This window comes from Salvelinus alpinus, chromosome 2 (genome assembly GCF_045679555.1).
Source record: "Salvelinus alpinus chromosome 2, SLU_Salpinus.1, whole genome shotgun sequence".
In the NCBI taxonomy this organism is placed as follows: domain Eukaryota; kingdom Metazoa; phylum Chordata; class Actinopteri; order Salmoniformes; family Salmonidae; genus Salvelinus; species Salvelinus alpinus.
Genome location: NC_092087.1, coordinates 39,361,407 through 39,376,677, shown reverse-complemented (window position 1 = coordinate 39,376,677; position 15,271 = coordinate 39,361,407). Strand labels below are relative to the sequence as shown.

Here is a 15,271-nt window from a genome sequence, read left to right as displayed (position 1 = left end):
GTTCCTATCTACCCAGTAAGGCCAGCGGGCTAATGTTCCTATCTACCCAGTAAGGCCAGCGGGCTAATGTTCCTATCTACCCAGTAAGGCCAGCGGGCTAATGTTCCTATCTACCCAGTAAGGCCAGCGGGCTAATGTTCCTATCTACCCAGTAAGGCCAGCGGGCTAATGTTCCTATCTACCCAGTAAGGCCAGCGGGCTAATGTTCCTATCCACCCAGTAAGGCCAGCAGTTTAATGTTCCTATCCACCCAGTAAGGCCAGCTGGCTAATGTTCCTCTCCACCCAGTAAGGCCAGCTGGCTAATGTTCCTCTCCACCCAGTAAGGCCAGCAGGCTAATGTTCCTCTCCACCCAGTAAGGCCAGCAGTTTAATGTTCCTATCCACCCAGTAAGGCCAGCGGGCTAATGTTCCTATACACCCAGTAAGGCCAGCTGGCTAATGTTCCTCTCCACCCAGTAAGGCCAGCTGGCTAATGTTCCTCTCCACCCAGTAAGGCCAGCAGGCTAATGTTCCTCTCCACCCAGTAAGGCCAGCAGTTTAATGTTCCTATCTACCCAGTAAGGCCAGCGGGCTAATGTTCCTATCTACCCAGTAAGGCCAGCGGGCTAATGTTCCTATCCACCCAGTAAGGCCAGCAGTTTAATGTTCCTATCCACCCAGTAAGGCCAGCTGGCTAATGTTCCTCTCCACCCAGTAAGGCCAGCTGGCTAATGTTCCTCTCCACCCAGTAAGGCCAGCAGGCTAATGTTCCTCTCCACCCAGTAAGGCCAGCAGTTTAATGTTCCTATCCACCCAGTAAGGCCAGCGGGCTAATGTTCCTATACACCCAGTAAGGCCAGCTGGCTAATGTTCCTCTCCACCCAGTAAGGCCAGCTGGCTAATGTTCCTCTCCACCCAGTAAGGCCAGCAGGCTAATGTTCCTCTCCACCCAGTAAGGCCAGCAGTTTAATGTTCCTATCCACCCAGTAAGGCCAGCGGGCTAATGTTCCTATCCACCCAGTAAGGCCAGCTGGCTAATGTTCCTCTCCACCCAGTAAGGCCAGCGGGCTAATGTTCCTCTCCACCCAGTAAGGCCAGCGGGATAATGTTCCTCTCCACCCAGTAAGGCCAGCGGGCTAATGTTCCTATCCACCCAGTAAGGCCAGCTGGCTAATGTTCCTATCTACCCAGTAAGGCCAGCAGGATAATGTTCCTCTCCACCCAGTAAGGCCAGCAGGCTAATGTTCCTATCCACCCAGTAAGGCCAGCTGGCTAATGTTCCTATCCACCCTGTAAGGCCAGCGGGCTAATGTTCCTATCTACCCAGTAAGGCCAGCGGGCTAATGTTCCTATCCACCCAGTAAGGCCAGCGGGCTAATGTTCCTATCTACCCAGTAAGACCAGCGGGCTAATGTTCCTATCCACCCAGTAAGGCCAGCAGGCTAATGTTCCTCTCCACCCAGTAAGGCCAGCAGTTTAATGTTCCTATCCACCCAGTAAGGCCAGCGGGCTAATGTTCCTATACACCCAGTAAGGCCAGCTGGCTAATGTTCCTCTCCACCCAGTAAGGCCAGCGGGCTAATGTTCCTCTCCACCCAGTAAGGCCAGCGGGATAATGTTCCTATCTACCCAGTAAGGCCAGCTGGCTAATGTTCCTCTCCACCCAGTAAGGCCAGCAGGCTAATGTTCCTCTCCACCCAGTAAGGCCAGCAGTTTAATGTTCCTATCCACCCAGTAAGGCCAGCGGGCTAATGTTCCTATACACCCAGTAAGGCCAGCTGGCTAATGTTCCTCTCCACCCAGTAAGGCCAGCGGGCTAATGTTCCTCTCCACCCAGTAAGGCCAGCGGGATAATGTTCCTCTCCACCCAGTAAGGCCAGCGGGCTAATGTTCCTATCCACCCAGTAAGGCCAGCTGGCTAATGTTCCTATCTACCCAGTAAGGCCAGCAGGATAATGTTCCTCTCCACCCAGTAAGGCCAGCAGGCTAATGTTCCTATCCACCCAGTAAGGCCAGCTGGCTAATGTTCCTATCCACCCTGTAAGGCCAGCGGGCTAATGTTCCTATCCACCCAGTAAGGCCAGCGGGCTAATGTTCCTATCTACCCAGTAAGACCAGCGGGCTAATGTTCCTATCCACCCAGTAAGGCCAGCGGGCTAATGTTCCTATCTACCCAGTAAGACCAGCGGGCTAATGTTCCTATCCACCCAGTAAGACCAGCAGGCTAATGTTCCTATCCACCCAGTAAGGCCAGCAGGCTAATGTTCCTATCCACCCAGTAAGGCCAGCAGGCTAACGTTCCTCTCCACCCAGTAAGGCCAGCAGGCTAATGTTCCTATCCACCCAGTAAGGCCAGCAGGCTAATGTTCCTATCCACCCAGTAAGGCCAGCAGGCTAATGTTCCTATCCACCCAGTAAGGCCAGCAGGATAATGTTCCTCTCCACCCAGTAAGGCCAGCAGGCTAATGTTCCTATCTACCCAGTAAGGCCAGCAGGCTAATGTTCCTATCTACCCAGTAAGGCCAGCAGGCTAATGTTCCTATCTACCCAGTAAGGCCAGCAGGCTAATGTTCCTATCTACCCAGTAAGGCCAGCAGGCTAATGTTCCTATCCACCCAGTAAGGCCAGCAGGCTAATGTTCCTATCCACCCAGTAAGGCCAGCGGGCTAATGTTCCTATCCACCCAGTAAGGCAAGCGGGCTAATGTTCCTATCCACCCAGTAAGGCCAGCGGGCTAATGTTCCTATCTACCCAGTAAGGCCAGCGGGCTAATGTTCCTATCTACCCAGTAAGGCCAGCGGGCTAATGTTCCTATCTACCCAGTAAGGCCAGCGGGCTAATGTTCCTATCTACCCAGTAAGGCCAGCGGGCTAATGTTCCTATCTACCCAGTAAGGCCAGCGGGCTAATGTTCCTATCTACCCAGTAAGGCCAGCGGGCTAATGTTCCTATCTACCCAGTAAGGCCAGCGGGCTAATGTTCCTATCTACCCAGTAAGGCCAGCGGGCTAATGTTCCTATCTACCCAGTAAGGCCAGCGGGCTAATGTTCCTATCTACCCAGTAAGGCCAGCGGGCTAATGTTCCTATCTACCCAGTAAGGCCAGCGGGCTAATGTTCCTATCTACCCAGTAAGGCCAGCGGGCTAATGTTCCTATCTACCCAGTAAGTCCAGCGGGCTAATGTTCCTATCCACCCAGTAAGGCCAGCAGTTTAATGTTCCTATCCACCCAGTAAGGCCAGCTGGCTAATGTTCCTATCCACCCAGTAAGGCCAGCTGGCTAATGTTCCTCTCCACCCAGTAAGGCCAGCAGGCTAATGTTCCTCTCCACCCAGTAAGGCCAGCAGTTTAATGTTCCTATCCACCCAGTAAGGCCAGCGGGCTAATGTTCCTATCCACCCAGTAAGGCCAGCTGGCTAATGTTCCTCTCCACCCAGTAAGGCCAGCTGGCTAATGTTCCTCTCCACCCAGTAAGGCCAGCAGGCTAATGTTCCTCTCCACCCAGTAAGGCCAGCAGTTTAATGTTCCTATCCACCCAGTAAGGCCAGCGGGCTAATGTTCCTATCTACCCAGTAAGACCAGCAGGCTAATGTTCCTATCCACCCAGTAAGACCAGCAGGCTAATGTTCCTATCCACCCAGTAAGGCCAGCAGGCTAATGTTCCTCTCCACCCAGTAAGACCAGCAGGCTAATGTTCCTATCCACCCAGTAAGGCCAGCAGGCTAATGTTCCTATCCACCCAGTAAGGCCAGCAGGCTAATGTTCCTATCCACCCAGTAAGGCCAGCAGGATAATGTTCCTCTCCACCCAGTAAGGCCAGCAGGCTAATGTTCCTATCTACCCAGTAAGGCCAGCAGGCTAATGTTCCTATCTACCCAGTAAGGCCAGCAGGCTAATGTTCCTATCTACCCAGTAAGGCCAGCAGGCTAATGTTCCTATCTACCCAGTAAGGCCAGCAGGCTAATGTTCCTATTCACCCAGTAAGACCAGCAGGCTAATGTTCCTATCTACCCAGTAAGGCCAGCAGGCTAATGTTCCTATCCACCCAGTAAGACCAGCAGGCTAATGTTCCTATCCACCCAGTAAGGCCAGCAGGCTGGTCTCTTTTTATTGGTATCTAACTGTTATGAAAGTTGTATTGTCATTTTTTTTGTAGTTAAACGCCACTTTAAATGTGTACATGACACTGCATCACAAGTTCCCCACGCGGACAATTAAGTCAGTAAAGTAAATTTAGATACTATGCTGAAGCTGAAGCTAATGAACTAAATGAGTTTAGACTGACTTTATAATATATATACTCACTGTGTAACCCCTGTCCTTGTCCACCAGCTACTGACTGTTCCAGCTACTTCCGGCTGGGGGTTAAGGGTGTGACCTTCCAGAAGTGTGAGTTTACCAGCCTCTGCTACGCATCCTCCTGGGTGTGTGATGGAGCCAATGACTGTGGAGACTACTCCGACGAGAGGAACTGCCCAGGTGAACACACATGCCCAAACACACACACACACACACACACACACACACACACACACACACACACACACACAATAAGCTGCAACATCTGAAATGTTTTCAGACTCTTGTCCTTGTGGACTCTGATTCAGCGTATCTCTTTAAGGCAACCAGCTGCTAGGGGAGCCCCAGAGTTCACATTAAAACACCAACATTTCATTAACACACAGCACAAGTCTATTAAACGCTCCCAAATTCAAGATGAGTACGACAAGTAAAGAGGGACGTAAGATATCACAAAACTGCAAGATTAGAAATGTCATTAAAAGTAGAATTGCTTGTTTGTCAGTAAATAAGTATTTTCATAAAACAAACGTGCTAATCTATTATACCAACATGCTACTCTTGTTCCATACATTTCCCTATTTAGTGCCACCCTACTATAATATGTTATAGAAGGCGAGGTCAGTACAGGTGCATCAAAGCTGAGACCAAGCTGGGACCAGCTTCTATCTCAAGGCCATCAGACTGTTAAATAACCATCACTATCCGGCCTCCACCCAGTACCCTGCCCTGAACTTAGTCACTGTCACTAGCCGGCTACCACCCTGTTACTCAACCTTAGAGGCTGCTGCGCTATGTACACAGACATGAAATCACTGATCACTTTAATAATGTTTACATACTGTTTTACTCATTTCATATGTATATACTGTATTCTAGTCAAGGCCCTTCTATTCAACTATTGCTGTATATACAGTTGAAGTCAAAAGTTTACATACACTTCGGTTGGAGTCATTAAAACTCGTTTTTCAACCACTCCACAAATTTCTTGTTAACAAACTATAGTTTTGGCAAGTTGGTTAGGACATCTACTTTGTACATGACACAAGTAATTTTTCCAACAATTGTTTGCAGACAGATTATTTCACTTATAATTTACTGTATCACAATTCCAGTGGGTCAGAAGTTTACATACACTCAATTAGTATTTGGCAACATTGCCTTTAAATTGTTTAACTTGGGTCAAACGTTTCGGGTAGCCTTCCACAAGCTTCCCACAATAAGTTGGGTGAATTCTGGCCCATTTCTCCTGACAGAGCTGGTGTAATGGAGTCAGGTTTGTAGGCCTCCTTGTACGCACACGCTTTGTCAGTTCTGCCCCCAAATTTTCTATAGGAAAATCTTTGTCCCCATGTGCAAAGATCTTTGTCCCCATGTGCAGTTGCAAACCGTAGTCTGGCTTTTTTATGGCAGTTTTGGAACAGTGGCTTCTTCCTTGCTGAGCGGCCTTTCAGGTTATGTCGATATAGGACTTGTTTTACTGTGGATATAGATACTTTTGTACCTGTTTCCTCCAGAATCTTCACAAGGTGAAATACAGTGTAGACACTGTTAATGTTGTAAATGACTATTGTAGCTGGAAACAGCAGATTTTGAATGGAATTTTTTTTAATGGAATATATACATAGGCGTACAGAGGCCCATTATCAGCCACCCTCACTCATGTGTTTCAATGGCACGTTGTGTTAGATAATCCAAGTTTGTCATTTTAAAAGGCTAATTGATCATCAGAAAACCATTTTGCAATTATGTTAGCACAGCTGAAAACTGTTGTGCTCATTAAAGAAGCAATAAAACTGGGCTTCTTTAGACTAGTTGAATATAAGGAGCATCAGCATTTGTGGGTTCGATTACAGGCTCAAAATGGCCAGAAGCAAAGAATTTTCTTCTGAAACTCGTCAGTCTATTCTTGTTGTGAGAAATGAAGGCTATTCCATGCGAGAAATTGCCAAGAAACTGAAGATCTCGTACAACGCTGTGTACTACTCCCTTCACAGAACAGCGCAAACTGGCTCTAGCCAGAATAGAAAGAGGAGTGGGAGGCCGCGGACTATATATATACACTCGAGATTCCAACATTGCTCATCCTAATATTTATATATATATATTCCTTTTTTACTTTTAGATTTGTGTGTTTTGTTGTGAATTGTTAGATATTACTGCACTGTTGGAGTTATAACACAAGCATTTCGCTACACATCTGCTACATATGTGTATGCGACCAATAACATTTATTTTGATTAACCACTATCTGTCCATCTGTTTGTCGAGCAGACCGGAGGAAGACCAAGTGTCCTGCTTCATTCTTTGCGTGTCCTAGTGGTCGCTGTATCCCTATGAGCTGGACCTGCGACAAGGAGAACGACTGTGAGAACGGAGCTGACGAGACACACTGTGGTCAGTTCAGATGGCTTTTTACTGGACTGCTGATCACTGTAGTCTTTCACCACACATTTCTGACAGATGTTCTTTCTCTTCATTGCACCACCCTCTTTGGTGTCTCTCTCCTTTAGATAAGTTCTGCTCGGCCAGCCAATTTGAATGCGGCAACCACCGCTGTATCCCCAACCGTTGGGTGTGTGACGGCGCTGACGACTGTGGTGATGGGACTGACGAGGGCAGCAAGTGCAGTGAGTGTGATTCACGCCACACACAATCGCTAACAGGGAGGTCACTCAATTAGAAATACTAGACTAATTCAAAACGAATGCACCCAAGAGTAATTCCCTTGCCCCATATCTCTTTCCCCTCCTCCCCACACCTCTCCTGACAGAGAATAAGACGTGTAGTCCACATGCCTTCCAGTGTCCTGGCTCTCATGTGTGTGTCCCCCAGCACTGGAAGTGTGACGGGGACAAGGACTGTCCTGACGGGGTGGATGAGAGTGTCAAGGCTGGATGTGGTGAGTAGTGGATCAGTCCGAGGAGGACGGAGGACTATTGACTGGATTCATCTTTACCTATGGAAGTATGGGAGATGTTACTTACCCCATACAATGTTAAGCAATTTGAGTTTAACAGAAGTTCTTTATGCAATCATTATCAAATAATTACTTGCTGGTATACAGATTGTTTTGATAATTCAGTAGCTTATTGACTAACTAATGTCTGTCTGTCTGTGTCTCAGTGTTCAACAACACCTGTGATGAGAATGAGTTCATGTGTCAGAACAGACAGTGCATCCCCAAGCACTTTGTGTGTGATCATGACAAAGACTGCAGTGACGGCTCTGACGAGTCCCTGGAGTGTGGTGAGTGGATGACCCCTGTTGTACCCCCTCTTACACTCACACACTATCATTGTGTTAATCCTTAAACATTTGGAATGAATATTCTGTTTTCATGATGCACTACATGACCAAAAGTATGTGGACACCTGCTTGTCGAACATCTCATTCCAAAATCATGGGCATTAATATGGAGTTGGACCCCCCTTTGCTGCTATAACAGCCTCCACTCTTCTGGGATGGCTTTCCACTAGATGTTGGAACATTGCTGCGGTGACTTGCTTCCATTCAGCCACGAGCATTAGTGAGGTCGGACACTGACGTTTGGCGATTAGGTCTGGCTCGCAGTCGACGTACCAATTCATCCCAAAGGTGTTTGATGGGGTTGAGGTCAGGGCTCTGTGCAGGCCAGTCAAGTTCTTCCACACCGATCCCGACAAACCATTTCTGTATGGACCTCGCTTTGTGTACAGGGGGGCATTGTCGTGCTGAAACAGGAAAGAGCCTTCCCCCAAACTGTTGCCGCAAAGTTGGAAGCATAGAATCGTCTAGAATGTCATTGTATGCTGTAGCGTTAAGTTTTCCCTTCACTGGAACTAAGGGCCTAGCCCGAACCATGAAAAAACAGTCCCAGACAATTATTCCTCCTCCACCATACTTTACGATTTTTACTCGCTACGTGCTTCAGCACTCGGCGGTCCCATTCTGTGAACTTGTGTGGCCTACCACTTCGCAGCTGAGCCGTTGTTGCTCCTAGACGTTTCCACTTCACAATAACAGCACTTACTGTTGACTGGGGGCAGATCTAGCAGGACAGAAATTTGACAAACTGACCTATTTGGAAAGGTGTCATCCTATGACGGTGCCACGTTGAAAGTCACTGAGCTCTTCAGGACGGCCATTCTGCTGCCATTGTTTGTGTATGGAGATTGCAAGGCTGTCTGCTCAGTTTCATACCTGTCAGCAACAGGTGTGGCTGAAATAGCCGAATACACTAATTTGAAGGGATGTCCGCATACTTTTGTATATATGTATATGTATGTGATGGGCCTACCAGTGACATAACTGTATAGAAAAATGCAATTAATCAACCAACCAATCACCCGTCTCTCCTTTCAGAGTACCCTACGTGTGGATCCAATGAGTTCCGCTGTGCCAACGGCCGCTGTCTCATCCAGAGCTCCTGGGAGTGTGACGGAGAGTTCGACTGTCACGACCGCTCTGATGAAGCCCCCAAGAACCCCCACTGCAACGGCCCAGGTTAGACACACACATTCACAGATGGTGCTAACTGTCTATTTTCTCTGGGCCCTAAGAGATCTTCATCTCAGCCCACTATTTGCAAGGAATTTTAAGGGATTTACTCCTCAATGTGTGAGCCAAGCCCCCTCTTCCTTAGATGTTAACTCTCTATTCTCCTCTTTCTGACCCATCCTCCAATCTGTCCTCCACCTCTTCCCAAAACAGAGAAGAAATGTAACGACACGGTGTACGCTTGCGGCAACGGGAACTGTGTCAATGAGACGCTGCTGTGTGACCGGAATGATGACTGCGGTGACGGCACTGACGAGCTCAACTGCTTCATCAATGAGTGTCTGAACAGCAAGCTCAGCGGCTGCTCTCAGCTCTGTGAGGACCTCAAGATAGGCTTCAAGGTAAGGACGCACCTACACCTGGAGAGCCTCTGCTAAATAAATAGTTAACGGTGATGACTGTTTCTGTAGTCATTGCCATTTTATATTGTCAACTACGTAACAACTATTTGTCGGAAAGGTTAACCATTGTGAAGTAGTACACACAGCCTTACCTCTCCTCTCCTGTGTGGTCGTGCAGTGCAGATGCCACCCTGGCTTCCGCCTGAAGGATGATGGGAAGACGTGCGTGGACATAGACGAGTGTACGACCAGCTACCCCTGCACGCAGCGCTGCATCAACACCCACGGATCCTTCCACTGTCTCTGTGTGGAGGGCTTCCAGCTCAGCCCCAGTGACCCCACTATCTGCAAGTCCACCTCTGGTAAGAGCTGGTGGAGGGGGGTATGAGGTGGTAAGAGCTGGTGGAGGGGGGTATGAGGTGGTAAGAGCTGGTGGAGGGGGGTATGAGGTGGTGGAGGGGGGTATGAGGTGGTAAGAGCTGGTGGAGGGGGGTATGAGGTGGTAAGAGCTGGTGGAGGGGGGTATGAGGTGGTAAGAGCTGGTGGAGGGGGGTATGAGGTGGTGGCGGGGGGTATGAGGTGGTAAGAGCTGGTGGGGGGGGGGGTATGAGGTGGTAAGAGCTGGTGGAGGGGGGTATGAGGTGGTAAGAGCTGGTGGAGGGGGGTATGAGGTGGTGAGAGCTGGTGGAGGGGGGTATGAGGTGGTGGAGGGGGGTATGAGGTGGTAAGAGCTGGTGGAGGGGGGTATGAGGTGGTAAGAGCTGGTGGAGGGGGGTATGAGGTGGTGAGAGCTGGTGGAGGGGGGTATGAGGTGGTAAGAGCTGGTGGAGGGGGGTATGAGGTGGTAAGAGCTGGTGGAGGGGGGTATGAGGTGGTGAGAGCTGGTGGAGGGGGGTATGAGGTGGTGAGAGCTGGTGGAGGGGGGTATGAGGTGGTAAGAGCTGGTGGAGGGGGGTATGAGGTGGTGGCGGGGGGTATGAGGTGGTAAGAGCTGGTGGAGGGGGGGTGTGAGGTGGGTAAGAGCTGGTGGAGGGGGTTGTGAGGTGGGTAAGAGCTGGTGGAGGGGGGTGTGAGGTGGGTAAGAGCTGGTGGAGGGGGGTGTGAGGTGGGTAAGAGCTGGTGGAGGGGGGTGTGAGGTGGGTAAGAGCTGGTGGAGGGGGGTGTGAGGTGGGTAAGAGCTGGTGGAGGGGGGTATGAGGTGGGTAAGAGCTGGTGGAGGGGTGTGTGAGGTGGGTAAGAGCTGGTGGAGGGGGGTATGAGGTGGTTGCGGGGGGTATGAGGTGGTAAGAGCTGGTGGAGGGGGGTATGAGAGTGGTAAGAACTGGTGGCGGGGGGTATGAGGTGGTAAGAGCTGGTGGAGGGGGGTATGAGAGTGGTAAGAGCTGGTGGAGGGGGGTATGAGAGTGGTAAGAGCTGGTGGCGGGGGGTATGAGGTGGTAAGAGCTTTACCTACTCTAATACAACAGTCAATGTGTAAGGACAGCCTGAAGTTGAACTTCATGACCTTTTCTTCCAAAAAAATCCTTCTTTTGTCCAGAGGAGGAGCCCTTCCTGATCTTTGCCAACCGTTACTACCTAAGGAAACTCAACCTTGATGGTTCCAACTACACCCTTCTCAAACAGGTGAGACTGGAGCCTCAACACCAAAGACCTACAACAGGTGGAAATACACATTGCTCCTTATGACCATATGCTATGTTTGATCACTTCTCTCCCATTGTGTGTGTGTGTATTAGGGCCTGAACAACGCGGTGGCGCTGGACTTTGACTACAGACAGCAGATGATCTACTGGACAGACGTGACCACTCAGGGCAGCATGATCCGACGCATGCACATCAACGGCAGCGACGTACAAGTCAGTGTAGCTCCATTACCTCTTAGAAATATACATTTGATTGGTAGCCTACATTTAGTTGCATAATGTGGGGAACTGAACTGTAATTTCTGATTGGCTCTTTGGCAGGTCCTTCACCGCACATCTCTTAGCAACCCTGATGGTCTGGCTGTTGATTGGGTGGGAGGGAACCTGTACTGGTGTGACAAGGGGCGGGACACCATCGAGGTGTCTAAGCTGAACGGGGCCTACCGGACAGTCCTGGTCAACACCGGTCTGAGGGAACCACGCGCTGTGGCAGTCGACGTACGAAACGGGTACGAACGTAGCTCTAAATAACAAGCAGGAATTGCATTCATGTTCTCTTATTTTCTCTTTGATGAATGCTGCTCAAATATTGAATATAGCATTGATTATTTTACTTCAAGAGAGACTCATTGATCCTCACTTTGCTGAGAATGTAGTGTGACGTTATGACCACTCACCTGGGTGTTCTGAGTGGTTCTGAAGCCTCACACTGAGCTGTGTCCCTGCCAGGTACCTGTACTGGTCAGACTGGGGTGACAACCCCCACATAGGGAGGATCGGGATGGACGGCTCCAACAGGACTGTGATTGTAGAGGACAGGATCACCTGGCCCAACGGCCTCACTCTGGACTTCATCAACGACCGTATCTACTGGGCCGACGCCAGAGAGGACTACATTGAGTTCGCCAGCCTGGACGGAACCAACCGACACACTGGTAACACACTCTGTCATACACGTGTGCACATTTGGATATTGACATTACAACACCCACGCGTGAAACGGAAGTCGTGTACACTATACACACCACATGCTCATGAGTAAATAAATCACTGCTTGTATCTGACGCGTCTGTTTCTCTGTGTGCCCCCCCTGCAGTGTTAAGCCAGGACATCCCCCACATCTTTGCCATGACTCTGTTTGAGGAGTACATCTACTGGACCGACTGGGAGACCAAGTCCATCAACAGGTGTCACAAGACCCAGGGCACCAACAAGACCATGCTGATCAGCACGCTGCACCGGCCCATGGACGTCCACATCTACCACCCTTACCGCCAGCCAGAGGGTATGAGTAAGTCTCCTGTTACCGCCACCTGAACACCCTGTCATGTATCGACGTGTGCCTGCACTCCTCTCACCTGGGCCTATTGTGTGTGTTTGGTTGACCCACAGTGGCCAACCACCCGTGTCAGACCAATAACGGAGGATGCAGTAACCTGTGCCTGCTGTCGCCTGGAGGGGGGTACAAGTGTGCCTGTCCCACTAACTTTTACCTGGCCAGTGACGGGAGACGGTGTATGTCCAACTGTACCGCCAGCCAGGTGAGTTTAGCCAACGTCTGTGTCTTTCTCTGCCTTATTGTGCTCAGAACTAATCTTTCTCTCTCTTCCCCCATCATCTCTCTTTCTGTCTCTTTCCCTCTTCCTCTCCATCCTCTATCCTTTTCCCTACCCCTCCCTCTCTCCCTGCAGTTTGTGTGCAAGAATGACAAGTGCATTCCGTTCTGGTGGAAGTGTGACACAGAGGATGATTGTGGGGACCGGTCAGACGAGCCTGCGGAATGCCGTGAGTGACAGACAGTCCTAGTCCATGAACACTAACTATCATAGCTGCACTGTACTAAAGTCCTGGTTGACTGATGTTGTATTTGGTATCCCCCTATAGCTGAGTTCAAGTGCAGGCCCGGCCAGTTCCAGTGTGGTACAGGTATCTGTACCAACCCAGCCTACATCTGTGACGGAGACAACGACTGCCAGGACAACTCTGACGAGGCCAACTGTGACATCCACGTTTGTCTGCCCAGTCAGTTTAAGTGTAGCCACCCCAGCCGCTGTATCCCTGGGATCTTCCGCTGTAACGGCCAGGACAACTGTGGAGAGGGAGAGGACGAGAAAGACTGCCGTGAGTAGACTGCTGTTCCTACAGTATTGGAGGGGTTAAAGAGGGGGTGTAGTGTACTGCACCAACTTCTCGTCTTTTCAAACCAGTGTTTTTGTGTTATTTTCAGCCTACCATGTTTTCTACGCATGTTGCCGTGTATAATTTAAATTCATTTTAAATGTTTGCAAAGACTAGGAGCGAAAAGCCATGCATCATATACGGATATTGGTAAGTGACGGTCTCCTCTCTCCTTTCTGTCCCGTGTAGCGGAGGTGACATGTGCCCCTAACCAGTTCCAGTGTGCCATCACCAAGCGCTGTATCCCCCGTGTCTGGGTGTGTGACAGGGACAACGACTGTGTGGACGGATCTGACGAGCCTGCCAACTGCAGTACGGATCCACTCTACTCTCACGTCCAGCATCTTGCTCCTTGATTCCTCCCCTTCTCTTTCTACCGCCCTTCATTGTATTCTCTCTCTGATCTCTAATGTCACCCATTCCCTCTCCCCCTCCAGCCCAGATGACGTGTGGTGTGGATGAGTTCCGCTGCAAGGACTCTGGTCGCTGCATCCCGGCCCGATGGAAGTGTGACGGAGAGGACGACTGTGGGGACGCATCAGACGAACCCAAGGAGGAGTGCGGTGAGTGATGGACGGAGGGTTGGCGGTAGAGAGATTGAGATGCAGGCGAGATGGTGGGATAGGAATGGAGAGATTCCCAAGGTTATTTTGTGATGTGTGTTTTACATAATTGTATACTATTAAAATATCTGTTATAATTTCTACTTTGAGTGTATTCTGTGTATGTCGTGTCCTCAGATGAGAGGACATGTGAGCCGTACCAGTTCCGGTGTAAGAACAACCGTTGTGTCCCGGGTCGCTGGCAATGTGACTATGACAACGACTGTGGAGACAACTCTGATGAGGACAAGTGTGGTAGGTCCCCTCTGTCCTGTCCAGTCTGTGATGCCAGGACTAGGTCTCCTGTCTCTTTTCACTATGGGGGAGATTAGAGCTACAGAATATATGTGTATTCTATTTGTATATGATGCCTTCTTTCACTGTATGGGTTCAGCTACATCTGTTCCCCAAAGAGATCATTTAATAGTTTTTAAAGGTAACACTGTTGTTTGTGTGTTGTATGTCTATGTGTGGTGTTTGTGTGTTGTTTGTGTATGTGTGTTGTTTGTGTATGTGTGTTCACTCAACTGCGCTGCACATTCAAGATTTTGATTTCCATTGCTTTGATTTAACTTTGTGACCATTTGCACATCTCACATCATCTCATGTTTATTCTGCATTTCACACTGGCCTGTTGACGTGGTTTAGAGGTAGGTGTCTTCACGATCAGCATGAATACCCCCAACCTACCACCAATCTACCCAAGCCCCAAGTGTCTGTCTACACTAACTATCCTATTGCCATTAGGGGAAAAAAATATACACAAAACATTTAAAAAGTAGCTTTGCTCCTTGACTCCATAAAAAGTGTTTCTACTCTATCCAGACTCTCAGCTCCTTTCCAATCCCACTAGTCCTTTTAGCCCCTCCCCCTCGATGTACCATGTGACCCAGTGTACTCCCACCCCCCATCTTCTGATATGTCCCTTGCTACCAGTCTCTTCCTCCTGTGTCTGTACAGCCATTTTACCCTTATGACATACGTCTGTGTCCGGAAGTTCTTATTCTTTTCCACACCCCTCCCTCTCCTCTCCTCACCCCTCTCCTCTCCTCCCTCTCTCCTCACCCCTCTCCTCTCCTCCCTCTCTCGTCACCCCTCTCCTCTCCTCCCTCTCTCCTCACCCCTCCTCTCTCTCCCTTCAGTGCCAAGGCAGTGTTCAGAGAGTGAGTTTTCCTGTACCAACGGTCGCTGCATTGCTGGGAGGTGGAAGTGTGATGGAGACCATGACTGTGCTGATGGATCAGACGAGGTACAGTGACACTCACAGTTATTAAAAATACAGTAAAATTACTTACATCAAATGAATGGAAAAGGAAAAACCCCTCACTGTTCCATGCTCCCAAACATTATTTTTTTGTTGAAGCTTAGTGATATGGAAAGTCAATGCCATCCCCAATCTTACTAGTGCATGTCCTAACTCATTGTCACAATGAATACATCATTACTAGAGGATTGTTCATTTATGAATAGCATTGTCATTAGTGTGACGTAGTAAGTGATGTCCCTGTGTGTCCTCCTGCAGAATGGCTGTGATGTGAAGTGTGACAGTGATCAGTTCCAGTGTAAGAATGGCCACTGTATCCCCATCCGCTGGCGCTGTGACGCAGACCCTGACTGTATGGACGGCAGTGACGAGGAGAAGTGTGACAGCGGAGGTGAGTTTTTTTTTTTATACACACACATTATTGTA

General features: G+C 49.3%; 1 protein-coding gene across 7 annotated transcripts in view; it reads left to right on the top strand.

Moving 5' to 3' along the window:
- LOC139560450 (low-density lipoprotein receptor-related protein 1-like) overlaps nt 1–15,271 on the top strand; it is a 181,259-nt gene that overhangs the window by 144,123 nt on the left and 21,865 nt on the right. For 4 of the 7 annotated variants that reach the window (XM_071377270.1, XM_071377256.1, XM_071377237.1 and 1 more), the window contains exons 49-69: nt 4,312–4,458; nt 6,553–6,675; nt 6,792–6,908; nt 7,052–7,180; nt 7,405–7,527; nt 8,623–8,763; nt 8,971–9,158; nt 9,337–9,520; nt 10,696–10,781; nt 10,895–11,014; nt 11,123–11,310; nt 11,531–11,736; nt 11,898–12,092; nt 12,194–12,342; nt 12,493–12,586; nt 12,686–12,922; nt 13,169–13,291; nt 13,417–13,542; nt 13,720–13,836; nt 14,724–14,830; nt 15,104–15,236. In XM_071377270.1, coding sequence (XP_071233371.1) covers nt 4,312–4,458; nt 6,553–6,675; nt 6,792–6,908; nt 7,052–7,180; nt 7,405–7,527; nt 8,623–8,763; nt 8,971–9,158; nt 9,337–9,520; nt 10,696–10,781; nt 10,895–11,014; nt 11,123–11,310; nt 11,531–11,736; nt 11,898–12,092; nt 12,194–12,342; nt 12,493–12,586; nt 12,686–12,922; nt 13,169–13,291; nt 13,417–13,542; nt 13,720–13,836; nt 14,724–14,830; nt 15,104–15,236 — 3,033 coding nt within the window. The remainder of the gene's footprint in view (nt 1–4,311; nt 4,459–6,552; nt 6,676–6,791; nt 6,909–7,051; nt 7,181–7,404; nt 7,528–8,622; nt 8,764–8,970; nt 9,159–9,336; nt 9,521–10,695; nt 10,782–10,894; nt 11,015–11,122; nt 11,311–11,530; nt 11,737–11,897; nt 12,093–12,193; nt 12,343–12,492; nt 12,587–12,685; nt 12,923–13,168; nt 13,292–13,416; nt 13,543–13,719; nt 13,837–14,723; nt 14,831–15,103; nt 15,237–15,271) is intronic. The other 3 variants (XM_071377261.1, XM_071377248.1, XM_071377288.1) reach the window with 1 other exon arrangement.